At 42.9% G+C, this 27,743-nt stretch overlaps 1 protein-coding gene across 6 annotated transcripts in view; it reads right to left on the reverse strand.

Moving 5' to 3' along the window:
- The window catches only part of ZFPM2 (zinc finger protein, FOG family member 2), a 569,933-nt gene that overhangs the window by 139,928 nt on the left and 402,262 nt on the right, over positions 1-27,743 (reverse strand). For all 6 annotated transcript variants that reach the window (XM_075920227.1, XM_075920231.1, XM_075920230.1 and 3 more), the window contains one exon: positions 21,024-21,135. In XM_075920227.1, coding sequence (XP_075776342.1) covers positions 21,024-21,135 — 112 coding nt within the window. The remainder of the gene's footprint in view (positions 1-21,023; positions 21,136-27,743) is intronic.

Raw genomic sequence — 27,743 nt, forward strand, 5'->3', positions numbered from 1 at the left:
AGGCTCACTCTCTATTGTCTCACCATTACATGCTTCTTATTCCTTGCATTTCTGAAGAGCAAGAAAATAAACTCAGATGTTCAACAAAGGTTGAGAGCATGGAAAATTATGGGATGGATTTGCCACCCTGTTACACCAATGGGTTTCCACGGAAGTCCATTGAGACACTCTAATATTTGAATATGTGTGAAAAGTCAGGAAAGGTGACTTCATTAGGAATACTGAAAGTACCATCAAATCATTTGCAGATATTTGTCACAGGGTGCAGTCTACCTGCTTCAATCTCATGGAAAAAGACAGTTATGTTTCTGTTTTACAGGGAAAACTATCACTATGCCAACATGAAGTTGTATATGTTCCACCTCACAAACATATTAAGCCTAACATTTGTAAATGTCTTTTGACATCATCAATGAAAAACAAAGACTATTCTGGACCAAATAAAGTTCTTGAACCCAATGCTTTTCAGAGCAGAGACATCCTTTATTTTTATTATTTACACTACTGAGCACACTTATGTAGCTTAATAGATAATAATATTAATGAGACATTTTACTCTTAAGCTTCATACAGCTTCATAGTTGAAACTAATGAATAACACATTTTATGTGTTTTACTTATTTGGTGTAGGACTAAATGGTGTTATTACAGGTAGGTTTTCAGGCCTATATATAACTGCTGATCCATTCTCTTGATTCAGCTTTATTATCAAATGCTATAGATAATCTTTATTTTACCAGTAACCAATATCATTGAAAACAGTAACCAAAAATTGGAAACTGCAAAAGCAAAATGACATAAACAAAACAACAACAAAAAATGTGGGAGTTGCGGGAGTGAAAGTAATTTCCTACTAATAGTTCTCTGGCAGGCTCATGTGCTCAAATGAAACTCCATATACCATTTCCTACTAATCTGTAGGGCTAGATTGTCAGATAGCATATTATAAGCAGGACATTAGGGACATAAAGAAGCAAAACAGCAAGCAGAAAATTTTAGAATCTTATTCAATGTGTTCATCTGAGCCGCCATGTGTATGTTTAACTCCTGAGGATAGCCCCATTTCAGGAAAACATCCTTATTATAGAAATTACTTAAAATATGCTTAAGTGGTTTTTTTTTTAATGAGGATGGCCATAAACATGTGTTTGAGAGCCTTCTTAAATTGCAACGAAATGCTCATCAAGTATTTAGAAATTCATAACAATTAAAATACAATGCTAACTCTGAGATCACAATGTTTCCTGAAGAATCTGTACATATGTTCTTAAAGAAAAGGCTACCTACCAGTTTAACCATTTTGTTTATTCTCTTTGGGTATGTCTACACTACCCCGCTAGTTCGAACTAGCGGGGTAATGTAGGCATACCGCACTTGCAAATGAAGCCCGGGATTTGAATTTCCCGGGCTTCATTTGCATAAGCGGGGAGCCGCCATTTTTAAAACCCCGCTGGTTCGAACCCCGTGCAGCACGGCTACACGGGGCTCGAACTAGGTAGTTCGGACTAGGATTCCTATTCCGAACTACCGGTACACCACCGTTCCACGAGGTGTACCGGTAGTTCGGAATAGGAATCCTAGTCTGAACTACCTAGTTTGAGCCCCGTGTAGCCGCGCTGCACGGGGTTCGAACCAGCGGGGTTTTAAAAATGGCGGCTCCCCGCTTATGCAAATGAAGCCCGGGAAATTCAAATCCCGGGCTTCATTTGCAAGTGCGGTATGCCTACATTACCCTCCTAGTTCGAACTAGCGGGGTAGTGTAGACATACCCTTTCTTAGGTCATGCCATAGGTTTTGTCCGCTTGGGTGTCATCTGTTTAAAATTTTATTTCTGTACAAATTCTTAATTTTTGAGAGAGAGGGAGAAAGAGAGAGAAAAGATTGTCTTGTATTGAAGGTACACACATTTGAGATTCAAGACATGGGCTCTATTTCTCATTCTGTAAAATGAATGCACAAATCATTGAGGGTATGTCTACACTACAGTGTTATTTCGAATTAACTTATTTAGAATTAGTTAATTCAAAATAAGCTAATTCGAAATAACGCATCTAGCCCCAAAAACTAATTCGAATTAATATTTTGCTAATTTGAAATAGCATGTCCACACTGACCCGGTTCCAGCAGGGCATCAGGTCAGTAGTTGCTTTGTGTGGCTGCTATCTGAGGCTCATGCTTAAAGGGACCCCCCCTGGACAGCCGGTTCTCAGCTTTTTCGCTCGCTTGCCTACCTCGCTGAGGGACAGTAAAGCGTTTCCCTCTCTACCTGCCTGTTTTGGTCATTCTCATTGAGGATGCCGCTGCAGCCAGAGCTTGCCCTGGGTGTTCTGGTCCAGTTTTTGGAGTTGGTGCTCCAAGCCTGGCACCAATGGCTGGAGGCTGCCTGGCACCATCTGGTGCACGTCAGCCCCCTGGCCTCCCTGGGGGCCATGGAGGAGCTGCAGCAGCGCCCAGATGCCAGTGTGCCCCGCCGCATCTGGCGTCTGGACAGCAGCAGCGACTGGTGGGACCGCATCATCCTGGAGTGCTAGGGAGACCAACAGTGGACCCAGAACTTCAGGATGAAGAAGGACATCTTCCTGGAGCTCTGCGAGTGGCTCGTCCCTGCTCTGCGGTGACAGGACACTCGCATGAGGCCCGCCATTCCCCTCCACAAGTGGGTTGCCATCGCCCTGTGGAAGCTCTCCATGCCGGACAGCTACCGATCCGTCGGGAACCAGTTTGGCATGGGGAAATCCACTGTGGGAGCAGTGCTCATGCAGGTACGGCACTCACCTGCCACTGGGACAGAGCGGGGAGGGGGGCTGCAAGGAGGGGATGGGCCGCCTCAGGGAAAACAGGGGGGAGGAGGCGAAAGTGGCCTGCATGGGAGGGTTTGGTCTGTCCTAGCCGTACTATACACCGCCCGCGGCAGCCGGGATCACAGTGGGGGTTGCTTCTGGGAGTGAGGCGTGGAGCAGTGCCAGGGAACAAACACTCCCAGCCACCTGGACACCCCAGTGATTCTCGGTTTGGTGTGTCTCTCTGCAGGTGGTCAAGGCCATCAACCGTGCCCCGGAACACCAGGCCTCCCTCTACATTAACCGCAAGGGTTACTCCTCTGTGCTCCTGCAGGCCGTGTCTGACCACCGGGGCCAGTTCCCGGACATTAATGTGGGCTGGTCCGGCAAGGCACATGACACCAGGGTGTTCCGGAACGCCTCCGTGTGCCAGAGGCTGCAAGCCGGGACCTTCTTCCCCAACCGCCACATCTGGGTCGGGGACGTGGACATGCCCGTGTGCCTGGTGGGGTATGCAGCCTATCCCCTATTACCCTGGCTAATGAAGCCCTACACGGGACACCTCAACCCCTCCTAGCAGGCCTTCAATGCCAGGCTCACCAGGGCCCGCATCATGGTGGAGGGGGCCTTCGAATGCCTGAAAGCCCGATTCCGATGCCTCCTCACCCACCTTGACCTCGCCGAGCACAATATCCCTCCCGTGGTGGCAGCATGTTGTGTGCTGCACAACTTATGCGAATGGAAGGGGGAGGCTTTCCTGCCAGCCTGGATGGCTGAGGCAGAACACTTGGCTGGCCAGTACATGCAGCTCCGCACCGACGCCATCCGGGAGGTCCAGCGGGGGGCCGTCCAGATCCAGGAAGCCTTGAGGGAGAGCTTCCATATAGAGGAGGACTGAACTTTTCCTGCATGCTCCACTGGGGCCTTCTTCTACCCTCCCCTCCTTCTCCTTTCCCCTTCCTAACCCACCTTCCTAATGTAAAATAAAAACACCTGTTTTGACAACAAAAATCTCTTTAATTTAAATAACTGGGGTGGGGAGAGGGAGAAATGAGGGGGGGAGAGGGGAGGGGGAAACCTGGGAGGAGGGAGCTGGAAGGGGGAGGAAGGAGAGAAAGGGAAGGGAAAGCTCAGGGTTTGGGATATTGCAGGCTTTCCCGTCTTGCAGCACTGTGGGTGTGGGGGCACTGGTGGGGAGTGGCTGTGATGGGTGGGGCAGGAGGGAAGGGAGGGGAGGAGGAAGCGGGAGGGGAAGCAGAGGTGGGAGGAGGAGCGAGAGCTGGGGCAGCCACAGGGGCTGGAGCAGGAGGAGGCAGGAACCTGTCCACCAGGGTCTGGAGGTGACCTCTGAGGGCACGGCCCTGCTCCTCCAGCACCTGCAAGCTCTGCTGCCACAGCTGCAGGTCCTTGCGGACCCAGTGCTCCTGGTTGTGGTGCTGCTGCCCTAGTAGCTGCAGGTACCGCCGCTGATACTCCTCCTGGTTGCGGGTGCACCTGCTGGCCCGGGTACGGGTGGCTGTTCCAGGTGGGGTGGGGTGGCCTGCAGGCCCAGATGCTGCAGCTGTGGTGAAACAAGAGCAGTGGTCAGTTCTCCCTGGGGACATAGTGGGTGAAACCCAGCCCCCCTCTGCAAGGTGAGGTCGGCATGTGGGGAATGGGTCAGGGCCCCTGCATGACACCCAGCTGCTGCTCCATGGTGGGCAAAGCCCAGGCTCACGGTCCCTGGGTTCTCTCTCCACCCCCTCCCCTTTAATAAGGGGAGCATGATGGCACTCACATGTGGAGCCCTCCTCGGCCTTAGACGACACAGCAGATGTGGTCTGTGGGATAACTCGGAGGTCCTGGGTCCTGGGCAGGCTCCCTGCAGGCTCCTGTGGCTCCTGGCTCTCGGCGTCCTCCTCCTCCTCCGTTTCTGCCCTGGGGTCAACCACCACTCAGGAGGCATGGACTGCATGATACCCCAGGATGTGGTCCAGGGCCTCAAAGTGATGGCAGGCCTCTGGGTCAGCCCCTGGTTTGGAGGCCCCGGAGTAGACCTGCCGCAGGTCCTTAATTTTGCAGTGGACCTGCTACTGGGTCCACATGTGGCCTCTGGTGGCCAGGCTGGCAGCCATGCAGCTGTAGACGGCCACATTCTTGTGCCTAGTGCGGAGATCGTGGAGGCCTCCCCTCAAATCTCGATGAGGTCCACGATCTCTGCACTAGACCAGGCGGGTGCCTGCCTTTTGCGGCCCCGAGCAGGATCCTAGGAGCCGCCAGCCTGGTCCTGGGAAGAGGTGGAGGGCTGGGTGGCAGCGGATGGCTGGCTCATCTCGTGCCAGGTGCAGGGTCTGCTGGCTGGATGCTGGCAGGCTTGTAACTGGCACAGGCACCATGGGCAAACCATGCCCCTTTAAGGGCTCCAGGGCTGGGAGGGGGGCAGAAGAGTTTTCCTGGTTTGGCCCAGAATGGCCACCAGGGCAACCTGGGAAGGGCTAGCCTCCAGCTAGTTCGAATTAAGTGGATACACAGCCCTTAATTTGAACTACTTAATTTGAACTTGGCATTACTCCTCGTAGAATGAGGTTTACCAAATTCGAATTAAGCGCTCCTCTATTTCGAATTAAATTCAGAATAGCAGTTTGCATGTATAGCCACTATTAAAGTTAATTCGAACTATCGGCTGTTAGTTTGAATTAACTTTGTAGTGTAGACATACCCTTAGGCTGCATCAAGATTGGCATGATTTTCCGGAAATGCTTTTAACGGAAAAGTTTTCCGTTAAAAGCATTTTCGGGACAGAGCGTGCCAATCTAGACGTGCTTTTCTGCAAAAAAGCCCCGATCACCATTTTTGCGATTGGGGCTTTTTTGCGGAAAACAAATCTGAGCTGTTTACACTTGCCCTTTTGCTCAAAAGCTTTGCGCAAAAGGGACTTTTGCTTGAACGGGAGAACAACAGTATTTCCGCAAGAAGCACTGATTTCTTACAGTAGGAAGTCAGTGCTTTTGCAGAAATTCAAGAGGCCAGTGTAGACAGCGGGCAAGTTTTTCTGGAAAAGCGGCTGATTTTCCAGAAAAAGTGACCAGCCTAGACACAGCCTTAATGTTTTACTTTTCAGAGATGTAAATTGGGGATAATAAGATATACCTTAGGGGTTCTCAATTTTTTTCTTTCTAAGCCTCCCTCCAACATGCTATAAAAACTCCACAGCCTACCTGTGCCATAATAACTGGGGTTTTTTTTTTTGCATATAAAAACCTAGACTAACTTTAAGGGGTAGCAAGCAGTGCAGTTGGCCAGAGCTCAATGCCATAGAGGGCTCTTACAAAATTAAGTTGCTCAGGCTTCAGCTTCAACTCTGGGGAGCAGAATTCAGGGCACTGGGCTTCCACCCTGTGCAGTGGGCCTTTGGCTTTCTGCTCTGGGTCCAAGTGAGTCCAGCACTGGTCCTGTCTGGTGGACCCTCTGAAACCTGCTTAGAGGAGTGTCTAGACTACGTGGTTTTTCCGAAAAAAGTGGCCTTTTTGACCTGTGCTACAGAAACCATTTACTAAAACTACTTTAAGATGGAAGTGCATTTTATTCTGATGTTAAATAAATGAGTTGGAAAAAATAGTTGGAATTACTTTGGGTGTGTCTAGACTACAGGGCTTTTTGGAAAAAAGTGGCCTTTTTTCAAAAAAACTGTACCTGCATCTAGACTACCACCGCGTATCTGAACATGTAGCCAATTCTTGTTTATCCCTAATTCATTTCCACTTTAGGAAGGAATAGAAGATAAAGTCTCAAAGTCATACTTCAGGCTGCATTCTACACTAAACTAAACTATTGGAAAATATCACTGTGATTTGATGCTTAATTTGCTCCTACAATAAATATATTATTTGAAAGTTAATCACAGAACTGGTTTAGTCTTAACAACCTGTAGGTCTTATTTTAAGCTTTCATTTAACTGTTATTTGAAAATGTTTTTAAAACCAGTCATAATTTAACTCCATTTATGGACATATGAAGCCATCATAATAAAGCAGCCTATTAACTTAAAAAAACAGTTTGTTAATAAAGAATTTATAATAGCTAAACTTATGCCATCCTTCACATTTTTCAGTGCAAAACAATTTATTTTGTCTTGTGTTTTAAGTTCAATTGCCCATCATGTAATATCAGTGAACTTTTTAGCTGGCCAAAGACTCAGTTCACTCCCTCATGTCTCTTAGGCTTCCGTTCCAACATTTCTGAACATTTGTTTCAGCTAATAGATCAGCTGAATTAGTTCATCGTAGTTTCAGAGTTGAAGGTTAGGGTTTATCAGTCAATTCCTGTTAATTATTCCTGTTAATTTCTCAAAAATATCTTTGCTCTGCCTTTGAGTAGTTTGTTTTCTGGCCTGATTGTTCAACAACGAATTTTTTTCAGCAATATTTTGACATGTACAATTGTAAAGGGAAACTCTGATTTAGACATGTGTTATGCTTTACAGAATTATTACAAACAAATGTGATATTGTTTGTCATGGTAATACCAAAGAGCACTGCATATATTATCTGTCTATGTACTTGTTTTCCAAAAATAAGATAAAGTAGGGGTTACTGCAGCCTTCTGATAAAATGTGATAATGTTCTTACTCAGTTCTCTTCTAATTACATCTAAACTCTCAACATTCTTTTTAGATTGGTCCACACCCACCACATTCCCCAAAATGCAGTTTTGCTCTTATCCGCAGTTATCCAAATCTTTTACTCCATTACCTTTTTTCTTGAAGAAATGGAACTTTCCTGATAAATTACTAATTTACTATTATCATTAATACTTTCACTATTTCTAGTAGATAACATTTATAATAGTGCTTGTTTATCCATCAATTTCCAAACACTTTATAAATATTAGTTAAAAAATACTCTCTGTACCTGACACTTTCCCATGCTCTTAATATTTCCCTTTAAATCGTTCAACATTATAGATTATCATTATTTGGTTTTGGATCATTAAAGAAGGCATTTGCCTAATCATAAGTTGCTTTGATGATAGGTGTGTCAAAAGGCCTTTTAAGACTTGATTGAAAAATTTCAGCCAAGGTCTGATTTTAGCCATTACACTAGAAAAATATCAAGTTGGTTTCTCCTCCAACAGAGAATTCCACATCAACACAGTGCCCACCAATTCACACATATGAATCAGGATTCAGTTACAGCATCACTCTACTCAAACTCTTTTGGTATCATAACTTAACCCATATTTCAAAATCTTCCCTTAATATTGTTCATGCAGTGTTAGTGTAGCTGTTTCTTTATCGATGCCACTACTGCTGAGTACATTCTGCTTGAATGGAACTGAAAAGAAACAGAAATCCCTTTCTTCCTTCCATTTTTATACCATGTAAAGAAAATCCACTGTAAGAGTGCTACTGGGTCCTTCCCAACACAATCTGCAATAATATGGAATCATTGCGCATATATTTAAAAGAAGTTTAAGCAGGTTGCAACTTTGTTACATATTTCAATCTCTTTTTTGCAAGTGATCTTTACATTAGCAGAGGCATCTCCTAGAACTGGAGAAAAATAAATTTATATAAATGAAAACTTTTAAAGGATTTGTTTTTATATATATATATATATATATATATATATATATATATATATATATATATATATATATATATATATATATGGAATTATTGTTATTATTATTGATTTTTGACCCCAAAATAAGGGGAAAACAGGAAAAAAAAGATGAGGAAACAAGCAAGTAATGAGAAAGGAGAGAAAAGGAAAAGAAAGGTGGGGGAAAGGAGAGCTTTATTGATTTCCATAAACTGGGAATTAATCAGAGGTTTCTAAAAAGTTAGACCAAGTCTTTTCAAATTTGTTAGAAGTCCCTCTTTTCCTGTTACCTGCTCTTTAGCTGCCAGGCTAGACAAGTCACTGTAAGAAGCTTCTATCCTTGAAGGCAATCTTTCTTCCAGCTAAGCAATGTGAGTTACTAGGCAAGCACTGCTTTAGAGAACCAACCTTCCCACTTTTTGGAGAGTTTCCAAAATGCTGGGAAATAATGTTTTCCATTATCATATTTATCCTATCTACTTCTAGCCAGACTGTATCCTAGGAGAATCCCAAGCATGAGAGTCAATGTGGCTCTAAGAGACCCACATATTCTGCAGCAGTCTGTTTAGACACGGCCAGTGCACTGTAACCAATGGGGGCAACCGGTATGAACAAAATATAACTTTCTGCTCTATCAGCATTAATTATAGCTCAATAATAGAGTGTATGATATTTTGCAAGGCTCTTCCACATTGACTAGGACTGTACACAAATCTTTGATACAGGCTTGATGCAGGCAGTCTAAAGTAGGGAGGAACTTTTGTTGCATCTCTCCAGCAAGGATGAGGAGCTAAGACATCGTGGGAACAGAAGGGGGCAGTGGATAATGGGTCCTTCTGCTAGGAAGCTATACAGACTGAACTTCCTTCCTTTTGTTGTTGGGCACCCTGTCCCACTACAGCCTTTATTTTAGGCTGTAAGTAGCTAAAAAACTACTAAACACCAAAAACCCAGATCACAGTTAGAAAACTCCTCTTTTCCAAAGCCCCTCTAAGCCCACGTAGCCCATTTACTTCATATGGGAAAGGGCAGTATAATTAGGCTATAATTATTTTTTAATCTTCACATAAATTTTATATGGAATATATAGGTATTTTACCATTTCCATAACTGTTTTCAGGTTACTAAGAGGAGCTCTTTGCATGTGATAGGAATGGCTGGTGTAGCAAATTTCACTATACCTTGGTTAAAAAGAAGCTATAAAGTAAATAATTGATATTCTTTTCATCACTGACACTTGCCATCTCATTGCTCCCTGATATAGCGCTGGTCTCAAAAAAATACCTCTGGTATGTAGATGGTATGTCCCCTTTTAATGTCCAACATGACATTATATAGACACGTAATCTAGTGGCAGATGGCAGGCAAGCAGGTAAGAGCAAGACTCAGCTTTGAAAGTGGGCCACATTTTTAAAAAAGAACAGAAACTTACTCACTAAAAGAGGTTTTCCAACTTCTTACAGCACTGAATCCTCTTTAATGAGCAGAAACCATATCTCACAATTTCCTAACTGTTGCTATGTGATCCATTCATTTCTTTCAGCATATAAAATATTTTAACCTTTTTTTAATGGTAACACATCTCTTTAAGCTTACAATTTAACAATGGGAACAAAACAGTCATAAAATATCAAGACCCTAAGTATTTGTAATGAATAAATAATGTAAGGCCCTATATGTGTTTGGGTAATTGGAAAACCTAGAAATGCTAGTCATTCCATGAATTGTCTAAGCAAGCATTACAATCACCTGTGTCTGAGTCTCCATATTAACAAGTAAATGAGGATAGTGACCTAATTCTACATCATCAGCCCGAGGTTGATGACTAGAGAGCAATATTTCTTCTTTCATGCAATATGTGACTAATTTGTAATCATATAAAAACCAAACACATTTAAGAGATTTCAGTGTTTTCTTCCAGGCTGTTATATTGTTGTATACAGTCAATATCTTCTCTTAATTATTATAACTAGGTTTAGTGTATTTGGAAGCCGAATTACACAGAAGCCTATATCATACTAACAATTATTACACAAGACCTTCTATAATGGATGAAGAATATATTTCTAGATTCCCCCCTTCTGTTTCTATATAACATACCTGCCAACATTGGTTTACCTTGTGTCATAAATACAGACTAGCATTATTTGACAGGAATCACTATAAAATAAGCTGCAGATAAATCCAGCCCTGTTTCCTTCTATATAGTCCTTTTACATTAGGCTCTGATGGGGCTGTTTGAAAAGAATGACCCAGGTTTGATTTCAGGCTTCTAGGTCATGGTTTCACCTTGACTACAGTGCTTTCATTTCAAGCAATAACATTTGCCAGGATCCCTAAGGTGCTTTCATTTTTGTCAAGAACTGAAAAAAAAAACCCTATGAAAAAATGATAAATCTTAATTCACAAGCTGCAGGACTATCTCTGTGTCTCCAGCATAAAACTTCAAATCCAATCCAAGAACTGGAGGTGTATTAGAAGTCTGCAGATTTAAACCTTGTCCACCATGATCAAACTGGATTTATGGAGCATCATAACTCTCCAGACACCATCCAGCAGCTTATTAATTTAATAGACTCCTGTCCATTCCATGATGTTCCTGCCCTGACAGTCTCTCAAGATAAGGCAAAAGCCTTTTGACAGGACAGAGTGCATATATATTTTCTTCTGTTTTCTTGTGGATAGGGTTGTCAACAACTTGAAATGTGTGGCTCAGCAAATTTGCTTCATCCCCCTCCTTTCTAGCTTTGCAGAGAAGATGACAGAATCTACAGTCTCTAAGCAAGAGGGTCATGAGGCCTGTGGTTTTTGTAATTCCAAGTATTTATTTAGCACCAGGGTCTTCAAAATGAAAGTGCAATGAATAAAAGGAAAATAAATCACATTTCATACCTACTATGTACCTGGGGACAAGGGCAGGGAAATGACAACAGCTCTCATTATGTACAAATTCTTTCCCTTGAAACTTATTTAAAAAAATCAAGGGGAAATATACTCCCCACACACACTGAAGTTAATAACAGAAATGTTTTCTTGATTGCCTTATTTAATTTTTGCAAGTGGACATAATTTGAAGAAATATTCCTTTTTACAAGGCTCCAGTGTGCAATGCAAACTGTGCTTGTTTTCTGTGCCCACAGTGCACTGTCAGGGGAATATTAAATTTTACGTTCATGGCACTGTTTGCTGCTCCACTCTCAAAGTGAATAGTCCACAGAAGTCATATTTCAGTGTTAACTCTCCCTGGAAATTAAAAGAATCCAGCTCTCAAAGAATGAAATAAATGTCCCAATATTTGCATGAAAACACATGAAATTATTGCACAAAACTGCTAAAAAAGAAAACAACCTAAAATTAACATATGGCAGAAATAATGAACCACAATATTTTTTTGCTTTAAAAAGGAAAAGAGTGACTAAGGAGAAATATGGTAGACATCTATAAACTCATGACTGTTGTGGAGAAAGTCAATAAGGAAGTGTTATTTACTCCTCTTCATAACACAGGAACTAGTAGTAACCAAATTAAATTAGTAGGCAGCACATTTAAAACAAATAAAAGGAAGTATTTTTATACATTGCATAGTCAACCTGTGGAACTCCTTGCTGAGGATTTTGTGAAGGTCAAGACTATAACAGGGCTCAAAAAAAAAACTAGATAAGTTCATGGAAGACAGGTCCATCCGTGCTATTAGCCTGGATGGGCAAGGATAGTGTCTCTAGACTCTGTTTGCCAGAATTCTGGTAGACATGTTATTTTGAAATAAACAGTTTTAGAATAACTATTCTGGAATATTTTATTTCGAAATAACTATGCAGTTTATTTCAAAATAACGTGTCTACGCTGCAGGGAAGCATCAAATTAATCTGAGGCAGGCTTCCCTAATGTAGATGTGCTATTTCAATTTACAGCCCCAGGAGGAATAACTTAGAATGGCCCTGGTGAGGGGCTATTTTGAAATAGCAGAAGTGGAGCATCTACGCATGCCTTATTTAAAAATAGCTATTTCGGAATAGGTGTTATTCTTCACAGAATAAGATTTACAGAAGTTGGAATAAGCCGTCCGTTATTTCAAAATTATTTCAAAATAACAGAATTGCTGTGTAGATGCTCACTGTTATTCCAAAATAACTTTATGTTTACCTATTCTGTGCATTCCCTCTGTGGCACATGGCATTGACCACTGTAAGAAGACAGGTTACTGGGCTAGACTGATCTTTGGTTTGATCCAGCAGTACTGCTGTTATTATGTTCATATTTTATGTAAATATGGCAGATACACACACTACAGCCTTTCTGAGGTTATTCAGATTGCTCTATTTTTCCACATTTGATTCCCTTTCTCAGGGATCCCTACAGTGAAACCAGCTGGCATGCATATTAAAAGTAAAATAATTAAGGAAAATCTATATGTGGGTCCCCCTTCTAAAATTCTCGTTTTTTTCTGGTTTTTGGACTCTGAGTTTCTTGAGGCAGGTACCATTCATTCCTTCCTGTTTATCTGGAAAGTACCCAACATACAGTGGATGATATAATAAACAATAAATACAATATCTTGCCTTGCTTGCTGAGACCACATGGGGTGTAACAATGGTGAGTATGCAGAAGGTTCCTTGGCCAATCTGTCAGGTCAATGACACCCCCAAAGAAGGAGCATGAATGGTGCCCTTTCAGCACATCATTTTACTAGCCATGTCACATTTACTAACCCTTCCTTTAGTGGTCATGCAGGTACTGCTACATGGGTGGCAAAGAATTTCAGGCCCCATTCCCCTAAGACACATCAGTTATTCAGAGAAAGATGGGACATTGCTATTATTAAATGTGTATACCACACACACTTTCATATTATTTTTTCTTGACAACAGTATTTTACAGATTATCAGAGCATTACAAAGAGTAAAATTTAAACACGCACAAATAGCTAATAAGAAATCTGTAACATCACGGAGGGCATGTTTATCCAATTGAGGCTGATCATGAGGATTAACAGTGTCTCTGGAGATACTGCCTTCTGATTGTCAGTACAGAACAGAACAGGCTATATACATGCACACAGGGATGTAAATAAAATACGCTTTTAATGTTATGTGAAAGAACACCTGAAATTCTGAAATATATTCTAGGGATGTTAAATATAGGTTAATTAACGAATCGACTAGTGGATGGATTTTCCATCAACAAGTCGATTAGTCGATAAGTGGGGGAGCCATAGCGGGGTTAGCTCCCAGGGCCAAGAGCTAACCCCGCTGCGGCTCTGCCTTCTAAATATATTAAGAGTGGCAGGTATTAAAAGGCTGGTGCACAGCGGGGAGATGGGAACCTGGTGGGAGCTGGGCCAGCTGATTCCTGGCTTGTGCCAGGTCCCCCCTGCTGTGCTTTAGCCTTTTAAATGTATTAAGAACCTTAATACATTTAAAAGGTTAAAATATACCAGGGGCACCTAGTCCCCGCTACTGCCCTGCCCCCCGTGGCTCCTGGGCTCACCCTGCCCACTGTTAAAGCTGGCTCCCCCAGCACTGGCTCCTGCTTACCCTGACCTTGCTGCCTCTGATAGAAGTGACTGATCGAGGGACTAGTTGACTATCCAATCAGATTTTGCTTATTGGATAGTCGACTAGTCGCTTACATCACTAGTATATACTCTATGTTAATCTTTGGCCTCTTAAACAATTTTTCCTTTAACCAACAACAAAATATACTCATAACCTAATGTAGAAGCATGTAAACTCCTTAGACTGTTTGACCTATACCTCGTTAGGGTCCCTTGCAGTGTGTCTGTACAGCAATTTAGCACAGTATTGGCTGAAACTGCAAAATGCATTTGTTACTGGAAAATTCACTTGCTGGAGAAAGATATGGTATCAGGAATGTCACAGAACAACTACAGGAAAGCAGTCCTGAGTCATTAGAGAAAAAAAAATTCCTTCTATTGAACAGCAGCCTTTAAACAAAACATTTATTAAAAACAATATTCAGTTCTGTATGGCGGAGTAACTTTTTTTATAACAGTTGTATATTGTTAAAGCATTGTATACATATTAGCTAATTAATTCCCACAGCACACTAGAAGTATTATTTATAGTTTAAGACACATAAAAGTTAAGAGACTTGCCCAAGGGCACACACAAATCATTAATAGAGCTGAGAATAGAACGCAGGGGAGTCTGGTACCTGGTCCTATTCATTAGCCTATACTGTCTTTTTAAGAGCACCTATTTAAAAATTGGCTATGTGGTACATTTTAATGTGGGTATCTGTCATTTTCACTAATTGCATCTTCGAAATACACTGTAGCAGTTTTGTTCACATTATGATAGAAAAATGTATGTTCTAGAGCAGCTTTTCATAGTAACATCAGTTAAAACAAGCACCTGAGCTTTAGTATTATGGTGAATCATTCCTTAGTAGAGATTTTTCTTTTGCATTTTTATATTTACAAAAATAAGATGAAGCATTATTAGTTCTTGCCCTAAGGCAATAACCTTTCTTATTGGGATTTTGTATTTTGTTTTAGACTCTCAGCTAGCAGTAAATGCAGTCACTTGTGGAAGAAACCAAGTTTTCACAGAATTTAATATCACATATCAAACACTACTGGGGCAATTAACAATATCTTATTTAGAAACAAATCATTAATAATTTCTGAATACAAGGGGGAGAGAACAAATGATTTTTCTGATGTATACTCTTAGTAACAACGAAGGGCATAAACTACTCAGCAAGGCCATAGAGAGAATGAAATAACATCAGTAAATCGCTAACATAAATATAAAAGCAACCAATGCAAAACATGAATCATATGACAGAATACTCAAGAAATGTTTGAATTGTTGTTACAGTACTACTGGGCCAGCAGATGGCTCTTTTTCAGTAGCTCTAAGGCCAATTGCCCAGTATTCCTGACCTCAAATCATTCCTGAAGAACACAGTACTTTGAATCAAAACTGTCGTTTTAAAAGGAGCCATTTTATGGGCTTTCTTTGGTTTCCAGTACAAACATGCTCCTCAACTCCTATGTGAACATTAAAAACCCTCAGTCTTATACAACATAGCCAAGCCGCCTCCGACATATATTAAACATGTTGGTTTTATTGCATAGAGTTATCCTGTGGTGCTCTGCAATCAATTACTGTTATACCACCATCATTAATAATTTTCTTAATGAAAATGATTCTGTTGATCTCTGTTGTATTTTAATTATCAGAGTTAAGCATAATTACACTGCAGCTCTGAGCTGGCATGTAGACTCCTTTAGGGCGCAATTTTGTTTTAACACACTGATAATGTAATTTTACATTGTGTCAGTTGTTTAGTTATTATCCAGTCGTACAATTCCACTGTATTCCTGATAACAGATAATAACCTTAGCACCTCCTATATCCTGAAGTCATTTAAAAAGCAATATTGGAATTTCACAACTAGCTAACTTAATCGCCTTATGATTTTATAATTCCCACAGCTAAATATTTGTACAGGCACCCGGTTTTAACAATGGCACTAAACTTACAGTGTCCATACGTTCCATATGAAAATGAGAATGGCTTAAGTAATGCACCTAAAAATATGTGTATCTGAATGTGCTTTGCTTCTCCGCAACATTATTTTGCACATTGTTTCTCTTTTCATATTTTCAGTCCCATTTTATTTGCCTAATTTCTTAACAGAAGATTTCTTGGTAATACCTTAGTCCTTTCTTAGCATGTGGAAGGAGTCATAGATCCAATTTTATAGCTCTCCCAAATCTTTTACACAATCCTATGTTGGACATGAATACTTCTCACGTACACTAAGTTGCTATGAACATACAGTTCATGCATAAATAACATCTCAGTCTTTTCAATAACAGCTGTATCTTGAATCATTCAACTTTAATTATCTGAAAAAAATGTGTAAGTCTATGTAAAGCACAATTCCTAACATATTTTAAAAATATCTATTATTATGTATTAGGGAGTTCTTAAAGCACCTGATAGTTTACTTTTTGTGGTTTCTAACTAATCACAACTAAAATAACTAAAACACAACATTTTTGGATTTAAATGTAGTTTTAAAATAATCTTAACTTGTTTTTTAAAGTTTACATGTACAAAAATAAGAGAAATATAAACAAACAGCAAAAAGGGTAGTTGCTTAAACTGTATTAATTGGATACTACAGGTTGAACCTTTCTAGTCTGGCACCCACAGGACCTGACTGGTGCTGAACCAGAGAATTCAGCCCATGGGGGGCAGGGGAATAGTGGGGACCAGGCCAAGCCACAGGAGATCAGTACTGACTAGCAGTATTACCAACACTTCCACTGCTTATTGGACTCTTGGAAGACATTTAAGGAGTAAATTAGAGTTAATAGCACAGATCACTGAGAGCCAGGACTGGTGGCTGTAAACAAACTGTATGGAAACTTTGCCACACCCATGATAAGTGGACAGCCAGCTAACTAAAATCATACTGGACCATGGATGTTGCAGGACCAGAAAGTGCTGGACTATAGAGGTTCAATCTATATTTGTTTTGTATTTCAATCTATATTACAGACATAGCCTAAAAGGATAGTAAAGGATCATTGCCTTTACACTTTGAACAATTCTATTTTCTCATTCATATTCTGCTCATTGCTAAGTACTTTCTGATGCAAAGTTTAGTCAATTAATCAGAGACACACAAAAACTACCTGACTGTCAAAGTGGTTAAACACTGGAATAAGCTGCCTAGGGAGGGTATGGAATCTCCATCTCTGGAGATATTTAATAGCAGGTTAGATACACATCTATCAGGGATGGTCTAGGTGGTACTAGGTCCTGCCATGAGGGGCGGGGACTGGACTCGATGACATCTCAAGATCCCTTCGAGTTCTAGTGTTCTATGAAACACTAAAATTACAAACAGCCTATGCACTGGAAATTGAAAATGTGACAAGTCAATATCTGGATTCTGAGTATGCATTCCACTATATAATCATAAAGAAGCCTTGTTTCCTATATCTAATCCCATATGTATAAACAAATATATAAAATTCATGTTCACTCACCTAGCACAAGTACTGCCGAAATTTTCTAAGGCAAAAAGGGGAATTAATGACACCTACTCCAACTGACTTTTGATGGGAATTGAGCACTTACTTCCCCTTTGTGCCTTAGAAAATCTCCCCCTACACCTTTTATTTGAAATATGAATTTTACATTAATTATTAGAGCCTCTACAGACCCAGCAATCAAGAAATGCCATTCCAGGGTTCATGCAACATACTTGGAGCAAAACTCTATTCTCAGATGCACAAAACTAGAGATGCATGCAACTGCCAAAGGCAAAATTTGACCCTAAACGTTTAACATTAGCTGATTTTCAGCCTAATTTTGATCTTAGAAATGTGCCAGCTCAGTCTAATCATCTTATCTTGAATATACTGAGAATAACCTTTGACACATGATGCCATCAGCCTACACTGTTTTTAGTTAACTACTTTCTGACATGACAATAGGTAGGTAAGAAAAACAACCATAACCACCCAAAAAACTGCAACATAACATCACATTACTACCTCATGATGAGTAGCACCATTATATTTGAAGTAATGACAGCATAGAAGACTGAAAGTCAGCATAAATCATGACAATATAATCTGAAATGTTTGAGAATGTTGTATTTGGCACTGTTTTAAGGTCCAGTCCCATAAGTCCTGACCCAGAAAACCCAGTGCATGCCATTGGTGTTCCTGGCACTGAAAATATGCATGATTGGGTGCTTAATGAACAACAGAATACCCAAACCAAAATGTACAATGGGTAGAGATGGCAGAGAACATTCCACACATCTCTAATATGTTTTACAAATTCAATTAATGTAGTTTCAGATTTTTAATTTACAATTACAGTTCTGATTCAGATTTTTGTCACCTGTTTTTGTAACCACACGTTACAAAATATAGCTGGGGTATCAGAATTTCTCTTGAATTCTGCAGGAGATACCTTGCAGCACAATATCATAGAGCTACCCTTTTAATAGCATGTCACCATAAACTGAAATGTAAAATAACATACATAATCATTTAAGTGAAAGTAAGTTCATTTTAATTAAATGAATGTTTCTTTCACTCAGAGTAAGTGTACATCACACTGAAACAAGTTTTCCTTATCCTAAAAAACCTCAATGTTACTATAGATGTGATCATATAAATAATGACTGGATCCCCTTTTAGATTTGCACCCACTTTTGTGGTATTGCAGGTATTGTAGGTTACAGAATTAATGTGCTGGTGCTTTGTAATTATAACAGAAAGAATTTGTAAGACCCTGGTGTGCAACTCATTTTGAACATGCAAATTTCCTGTTTTCAGCCTTTCAACTTTCAAAGGCTTGTGGCGGTTTAAAAGCAATCCTCTTATAAGTGTATAAATTGCAATGATTATAGGAACAAGTTGTAATTGTTTCTAGTAAGTTTTTAGCAGTCTTTGATGTTATGATTAGTGTTTTGTATGTTAATATATTGATATGGGTGCTTATTTGCCTGGATGCTCAAATGGTCATTAGGTTGTCTCAGTAAACAAATCTTTGATCTCAGTAGGTCTGTTTGGTTAGACATAAAATCTAAAAGAAATTAAACAAGAGCAACACAATTTCTGAAGTATTCCCAAAGCTCAGAGATTGAGTTTAACACAAGGCTAAAGAGTCATATTTTTGCTACTTGGTTTTGCCTGAGAAAGCCAAAAAAAAACCAAGAGCTGATGGGTTGTTTCCACTGCGTGTGTTCCCTATAGTGTTGTAATGTGTCCATGATTGTACATGGAGACATCATGTATCATGGTTGCTAATTATACTATGCACCTAGCACCATGGAACTTGAACTCAGAGCTTTTTGCTCCAAACACCAATCTTTACTTTTGGACCTAAAGTAGATATCAAGTATGGGAATAACAGGATTTATATTTAGGCTTGGACAGATTCGATTTTTATTTGGAAGTGTCAGTAAATTCTGATTTCACTGCACACACAAACACATGAAAAAATATTTCCATCAATACTAAGTGAAATGTACATATAGGCAAAGTTCTCTGCTTGGGAACTTATGAGAGGTTGATTTCAATATACAGATTTCACTTCTATAAATCGGGACTCTCTGGTCCAGCAATTTGACCATGGATATTGCAGGATCAGAGAGTCCCAGCACGCTGCAGGAGGGTTGGGGTGAGAGCCCGGCAGGCTGCAGGAAAAGCAGCTTGGCATGACTGGGAGGGCTGGGAGCTAGACACGTGGCCCAGATGGGCTTCCAGGGGGTGGGTGGGTGCAGGAAGCTGCTGTGATACTGGAGGGTGAGGGCTGCCTGGAATGAGCAGGAGCTGTGAAGCTGCTGCACTGCTGGAGAGGAGGGAGGGGTCCAGAAGTGGGGAAGCCTGGCATGCGGCCCAGCTGGCTGGGGTGAGAAGGAGTAGGTGAGTCAGGAAGCCCGGTGCACAGCTCAGTGGGGCTCAAGAGGGAGAGCCAAGAAGCCCAGTGTGATGTCAGGGCAACAGTCAGAGCCAGAAGCAGTGTGTGCGTGTAGAAATGACCTCTCCGATTTGTCTAAATCCCTCATCTGGGACCAGTCAGGTCCCGAGCGTGCTGGACCAGGGAAGTTCCAACCTGTATTTACTTTGCATATTTTGACATGTGATATTGAGAGTTCATGTTTTTGTTATGCTCTAGCAGTTATAAAGCTTTAACTTTTTGAATCTCAACAACTACTGTAATTAAAATACTATTGTCTGATCCTCCATTGATTTCACGCAACTGTGAACTTTCAAACTGATGAAAATTGAATAAGAATGCTCAAACCCCATTATTTTGTGCACATTATGAACATTTAATTGAGAAAAACAGAAAAAAAAGTTTAAAAACAAATAATGATATGGGTTGAAATATTAAAACCTGAACTCTGCCAGGCTATTTATATAATTTTTGTGTTAGTTAGGCACACTCTGTGGAGCAAGTCTGATATTCCATTCTGAATAAGGCAGTAATATGCATTCCAGTTCTTCCATATTATACATGATACTCTATCTTTGTAGAGAAAATTTACCAAAAATAACTTCAATATATTTTGATGTCACACACTTGAATGTCAAAGACAATGATCCTGCAAGCTAGCAGTAATTATTTTCTATTATCATACAGACATGAATTCTCTAAACCACAGCACCACAGCTTCAGAGGTGATTAATTAGCCCCACCCATTCAGAGGCTCAGGTTCTGTGCACCAATCCCTGAGCCTCTGACTGCATAGGGATTGATTAATCACATGTGAAGCTGTGCGCAGCTTAGAGGGAACAGTGCTGGGAGTAGTTATTTCAAAATAGCAGCAGCAGAGCATCCAAGCTAATGCTATTTGGAAATAACTACTTTGAAATAAATATTATTCCTCATGCACATGTATATTATATCTGGCATCTACCTGAATTATGGTGCCTCTCTGCTTCCAAAACAGTTAATATATTAGACAGAGCATGGTGGTTTTATTAGTAAAAGGCAACTTTATTTAAAATGTGAAATAGGGGAGTGAGAACTACTTATATACAAGACAAAGGAAACATACTTCTCCAACCTGCTTTGTCTTATGTAATGGGTATGTTTTGATGCTGTCCTTAATTTCTTGCAAAGAAAGCAGAAGAAAATCAGCTTGTGTTTACCTTTGCTGTACACGATGCAGTTGTTCTTGTTGTCTTCTACTCCTTGCCAAGTCACATCCAGCAACCACTTGGGGCCATCAGTCAGCACCATAGGGACTGGAGCCTTTGTCTTCTGTAGAAAGAATGATAACAAACAGATGCCATTTGCTTGCGTTGATTAAGAACTTGAATAATAATAGTAATAATCATTTTATTACTAAACAGCTAAATCTCCAAACCCATAAGCCAAGGTCTGATTCCCCAGCCTCAGGATATTTTTAAGACACAAGCAGCAAGGCTTTAGCGCTTTCACTGATCTGAATGGCGGAATTATTATCAAGGATTTTTCTGAATGATATTGGATCAGATCTTCAAGATTAGGCAGATCTCTGGTGGTTCAGAATTATAAAGGGAATGCAGATGCCTTTTACAGCAAAGAGCCAAGTATTTAGAAGTGAACTTTAGACACATTGTACTTCATTATCAGCAGGATCTCACTAGTTCCTGGAACAGACAGGAAAGAATTTAAAGAATCAGTATCCATTTCAAAGACTTGTCCTGGTTAACATTTATATTATAGTAGGAAATTATTCAGAATGGATAATGTAATTTCCCCCCATTTGCTAAGTGTTGATGTGCAATTTTACTATGGCTGAAATAATAATCATGCTAATAATTCACTACACAGGTTCTCCAAAAAGTCTGTAAAGAGGTAGCATGAATGAATTCAAATACGAGGGATTAAAGCATGACATCCTCAGTTTTGAAAGGCACAGAGAAGCAAGGAGACACATACTGATCGTTTTAACAAAAGTATGTCCAGTGTACATTTTGGATTTTGGACTCAGAGGATTTGGGATTTTAAAAGGTACATTACAAGTATCCAAATTATTTGTGCTTAACTCTTTTCATAAATCTAATAGTAAAAATCTGACAGATCAGGAATTTAGTAAGTCTTATCATGACTACCCTTTCAGTAAGTGTTAGTGAAATGCCGTTTAGACTTTTATCATTCAGAATGCTTGTCCTGTGTATCAAACATTATGAAACCACCACACAGAGTATAGAGTACAATAATAGGGTCCCAAGGTAATTTTAACTGATTTTTTTCATCCAGATACAATTCCATCCAAGAGACTCCATCCTTTTCTTGAAGAATTTTTCATATTCTGTCTGCTATCACTGATTCTCCAGTTAGTTCCAGTAATGGTTCACTTGAGATTTTCTGTTGATTTCAAACATCTAAGGTCTTAGGGTGTGTCTAGACTACAGGGTTTTGTCAACAAAAGTGGACATAGTGTCGACAGAACTCAGCAGTTTTGTCGACGGCAGTAAACCTCATTTTATGAGGAATAACGCCTTTTGTCAACAGAGTTCTGTCGACAGAAGGCGTTATTGCATCTATGCTGTCCTTTGTATCTACACTCTCATGTCGACAAAGCAGCTTGCTTTGTCAACAGAACTGGATGTAGTCTAGATGCTCTTTGTCGACAGAAGCCTGTAGTCTAGACGTACCCTTAGAAAATTATGTGATCATATGGAGATTCCAGATGCACTGACATTTATTATTATAGAAATTTACTGAACTATTTTAAGAGGTATAATTGAATAACTGTATGTGCAATATATGGGTGCAGATTACTTGCAAATAACATGATAATTTTATAAAGGCTTTTATTTATATAAAGAATTATTATCCTATATAAATGCATACTGATTATCTTAATACTTTTTATTGCAGACATATTGTCACTGCTATGATGGTGAATACATCCCACAACATAACTTTCAAGAGCCATAGTTCATGCAGTGCCTCTCACAGCATATAATTGTAACCCCCAAGGAGATTGCTTGGATTCCCGGGGCTTTGTCTGCTGGCAGCTCAGGGAGAGGCACTCTGAGTTTGCCTTGGCTCCCCCTCCCTACCAGAGCCAGAGTCTGCCCGGCAACCCATGGGGAGTGAGATGCCCCTCCCAGGGGGAAGGAGAGACCATTGTTGAGGGGAGTCTGGAGCCAGCCAGGAAAAGGGGAGGACTGAGTGTGTGGGAGCTAGTAAGCCCCAGGCCTGCATGCAGGGTTCCCCCTGAGAACTAGCCTCTAGGGACCTGAAGACAGGATCCCTCAGCTGGGTTTATGTCTCCACTGTTGATTCCCAGTTGTGGAGTTTGCTGGGAGGCTTCCCCAGCCAGGCGGAGTTGGCTCTCCAGCTCCCTGGGTGAGAGAGTCACTGCATGGTCAGCTGAGCTCTAGCAGCAAGTTCAGGGCTGCTGCCTGCTGTATGGGTCTGAATGCTGGGCTGGGAGGCTATAGTTTTGAATTTTGGTGCAGTTGTGTGGTCTGCATCTTGAGCCCTGCACCATTTCGCGGTGAGGGGAAATTCTGGGACCGAAGCAGCCTGGTTCCTGCTTAAAGAGGACCCCTGTGAGAAGAGAGCAGCCCTTTGCAGAGACTGAGTCATCTCTCAACCTGAGGCTCATTCATGGAGTGTGTGAGTGCACCAATTTTTAGTTAGTCAGGCAGGGAATTTGTTTGGGGATTTTATTACCTGCTGCACATTAAACTGAGGAAGGATTTACTGCCTTCTCCCATTTGTGAGTCCTTTGGGCTGTACTGGACCTAGTCAGCTCCACTGCTAAACCACTGCAGAGAAGGATTGTGTGGTCAACAGTCATCAAGGGCCCCAACAAAGTAGGCGTACCAACGGGACACTAACCTCACAGTTGCTGGGCACCGGTGACCCTAAAAATAGTGTTTTACCCTGTTCTGTTATAATTGTCTCTTGTTTAATATAATTGTGTTTATTATAGTGTATGTGTTTGTGTTATTTTCTGGGAGTCTCCAACTATCTGGCAAATACGTGGGGATTATCCTGGGCTAGAATTTTCCTCCCAAGCTGCCCTGGTGACCCTGCTAGGAAGGAGTGAGGGGGGTGGAGGCACCGCCAAGTACATCAATCAGAAAGAATAAAATTGAGTAGGTGGCGGGATCCAGAAGAACCCAGACCTATCCATCCGAACCTGAAAGGAGATTGGCTTTAAAAGAAGGTAACTAGGTGGAGAGGGGGCGCTACATAATGTACCTAACCCACTCCACTAAATACCCCGAGAACAACAATATGGGTAAAATCAGACAATAACCAAGCTTTGGAATGTACTCTCAGAAAGATAAAAACATACAAAAATACTCTGTCACTCTACCTGTGAGTGAACACTTTTGAGAAAGCAACTCCATATATCAATTTTTAGTTCACACCTTCAAAGTAAATCTGCACACCACCATCATAACTTGGGAACTTAAATTCCTAAAGCTGCTAGACACTAAAAAATATGGGCTCAGTACACTAGTTTTAAAGTTCAGTACAACAATTCGTAATCTCTTAAACCTCCTTTGCCTCTGACTGCAGAGATGTCTATACTAGCTGGCCTATAGACATGTCTAGGACCCTGCAAAGTGACAGCATTTCAGAGCTCAGGCTCCAGCCCCAGCCAAGAAGTCTATACAATAGTGAAACAGACCTGCAGCCCAAGCCTCTAAATCCAAGACTGCTAACACAGTTGGGGCCACTGATAGAGGATGTGTGTGTGTGGGGGGGGGGGGGGACAAAGAGGGCAGTTGCCCCAGGGCCAATGATTTAAAAGGGCCCAAGGCTCCTGGCCACCATTGACACTACCCTTGGCAACAGCAGCAACAGGAGCCCCAGTCCTTTTAAATCACTGCCAAAGCCCTGAGCAATGCATGTGTAAGGGGACTGTTACCCCTTACTAAAACTCTATGGGAGTTTTTTGGTTTACCAGCTTCAGAAGGGGAAGGGTTCATGAGACTGACAGACCCCAGAGACAATGGAAAGCAGTCAACACTCCAGCTCAGCCTGACTGACAGGTTGTAAGTGGGGATTGTTCTGGCTCTCTCTGAGCAAACAGGGAGCTAAAAGAGCAGAGCCAGCTGTGTGCAGAAGAGGTCCTGCAAAGACAGAGAGCTGAAAGAGGAGTACAAGAAGAAGTCCTGCAGCGACAGAACCAGACACAGACAGGCCAAGCAGTGCAGACCCTGTGTTGAGCAGCAGACTGGCAGTGCTCAAAGAGCCAAAAGGAACAGAGAAGCAACACAAGGAGCTGGAACTGGCCAAGCAGCACAGCCTGCAGCTGGATGTGGTGAGCAACTGGGACCTGCAAAGTGTGGGGAAAGGCTCTGGACTGGGAGAGGGGTCTGGCCACTTAGAGATTGAGGCTGTGTGGTCACTGCCAGTGCAAGCGTGTCCAGCCTGCAGCCCCTTGCAGCACATCCAGGGCTTCTAAGGAAGAAAGGGTATCTCTACACTACAAAGTTAGTTCGAACTAACGGACGTTAGTTCGAACTAACTTTCCTAGGCGCTACACTAGCGCTCCGTTAGTTTGAACTTAATTCGAACTAACGGAGCGCTTAGTTCGAACTAGGTAAACCTCATTTTACGAGGACTAACGCCTAGTTCGAACTAGCTAGTTCGAACTAAGGGCTGTGTAGCCCTTTAGTTCGAACTAGTGGGAGGCTAGCCCTTCCCAGGTTCCCCCTGGTGGCCTCTCTGGGCACAACCAGGAAAACTCTTCTCCTCTCCCCCAGCCCCGGGCCCTTAAAGGGGTAGACTCTGGCCAGACAGCACTAGAGTCAGCCAGCCCTGCCAGGAGTCTCTGCCCCGAACCAGTGGCTGCAGCATGAGCCAGGCGGCCAGTGCCAGTGACACGTCCCCTGCCCAGTCCCCCAGCACCCAGGGGCCAGGGGCCGTAGACGGCGCGCGGCCTCCTGGACTAGTGTGGAGGTCATGGACCTCATTGAGGTTTGGGGGCAGGCCCCCAACGTCCATGATCTCCGCACTAGGAGGAGGAATGCGGCCGTCTATGGGCGCATAGCAGCCGCCATGGCCAGCAGGGGACACAGGCGCACCCAGGAGCAGGTGCGCATTAAGGTTAAACAGCTGTGGCAGGCGTACGCCAGGGCCACAAGAGGCGGCGCCGCTGCAGGGGCTGCCACCTGCCCCTACTTCACTGCCCTCCACCAACTATTGGGGGGCAGGGCGGTCCGTGCCAGCCCGGGGGACATCGAGCCGAGACCAGAGGGCCCTGACCTGGGCACACCAGAAGGGTCACCGCCAGCAGCGTCGTCCAGGGAGACCGTACCAAGTAAGTAGTTTGAATTAAGTAGGTCGGGGGGGAGGTGGAAGGGAGACCAGGGACCGCGCGCGTGGGCCATGCCTTCCACGGATCACGCAGACACCTGTGCACGTGCGAGCACGTGCCATGCCACCCTTGGGCAGGTGGCTCCAGCTGCGTGACACCCAGGGGCCATTGCCCAATAGGCACATGCTTGTGCAAAGAGACGTGACATGCTCCCGACCCCGCGGCAGGACCCAGCAGGATGATTTCCCTTCACATGTCCCCTCTACACGGAGGCAGGGGACATCTCCCCTTCCCCCCCGCCGCCACGGCCACACTATACATGGCACAGGGACATGGGTGCGGTCTTGGGGCAGCTCCCAGTCCCGGGGAGAGCCAGACATCCTGACCATGGCCTCTGTACAAGCACAGCGGCTGTGACGGTGCAGGACATGGTCACCCTCACGTTGCGGAGTTGGGGAGGGGGCTGGGCATCATCCTCTGCGTCCCCAGGGAGAACTGACCCCTTCTCTTCTTTCTCTACAGCTGCACCAGCTGCTCGTGCAGGGCGCACCACCGCGCCCGGGACATGCTCCCGCACCCACGGCCTGCTCCGGACCACCAGCACGGAGCAGGAATACTGGGACCAGCACCTTGGGGCCCTGCAAGCCGTGCACCGCACACTACGGTCGTGGATGTGGAAAGACCTGGGGGTCCGCCACGAGCTGCTGGCTGAGCTCCGAGGGCTGAGCACCAACCTGCAGCTCCTGCTGCAGAGCATGGTGCCCCGTGCTGATCCTGTACCAGCTGTCCCCCCAACTGCTGTCCCTCCTCCCACTCCTGCTCCCCCTCCTACCTCTCCCTCCTCAACCCCCACAACCTCTTCCTCAATGTCCACACCCCCCACCTCAACCTCTGCACCCTCCACCCCATCCCCCCGGGGATGCCGAGGCCCCCTCCCTCGCCGTACTGGGAGGCGGTCGGCCCGGCGAGACCCCCACCCCTGATCCTTCAGTTTCCCCACCCCCTCCTTTCCCTTGCTTCCCCCTTTCAGCTCCCTCCTCCCAGTTTTCCCCCTCCCCTCTTCCAGCCTCTCTCCCACCTCCTTTTCCCAGTTTCCCCGAGTTTTGTTAAATAAACAGCCTTGGATTGTTTTTTTTGTTGCTCCTTGTACTGTTTGCCTGAAGCTTGGATACCATCTATGTAATCAGAGGCCTGGACTTTTGAACTGTGCTACCCTTGTGTGGTAAATACCCACAAGGTTTTCCTGTCTGCACTGGTCACTGGAACTGGGACTCTCTTTTCCTGTCATCTTTATTGGATTACTCACCTACTGGAGCAGACGGTGTTGTCGAAGGACAGATCAGACTGTGTCCAGAGGAAATTCCTTTCCAGATTGAGGATCCATATCGGGGTCGTCTCTTCACAGAGGACTCACTACCGTGGGATCTCCCTGCTTGTCCTCCTCAGAGGCTTACAAATAGCCCGAGGGTTGAAGGTCGCAGGCATCGATTGCCTCAGGCTTTGTATATAGCTTATGAATTTAGGGAACTGTCCTATCTCCTTTCTTCAGGTTAGGGAGGGTTGGTTTGTTGAAAATTACTGTTAACTGTAT

Source organism: Pelodiscus sinensis, chromosome 2, assembly GCF_049634645.1.
Source record: "Pelodiscus sinensis isolate JC-2024 chromosome 2, ASM4963464v1, whole genome shotgun sequence".
NCBI lineage: Eukaryota > Metazoa > Chordata > Testudines > Trionychidae > Pelodiscus > Pelodiscus sinensis.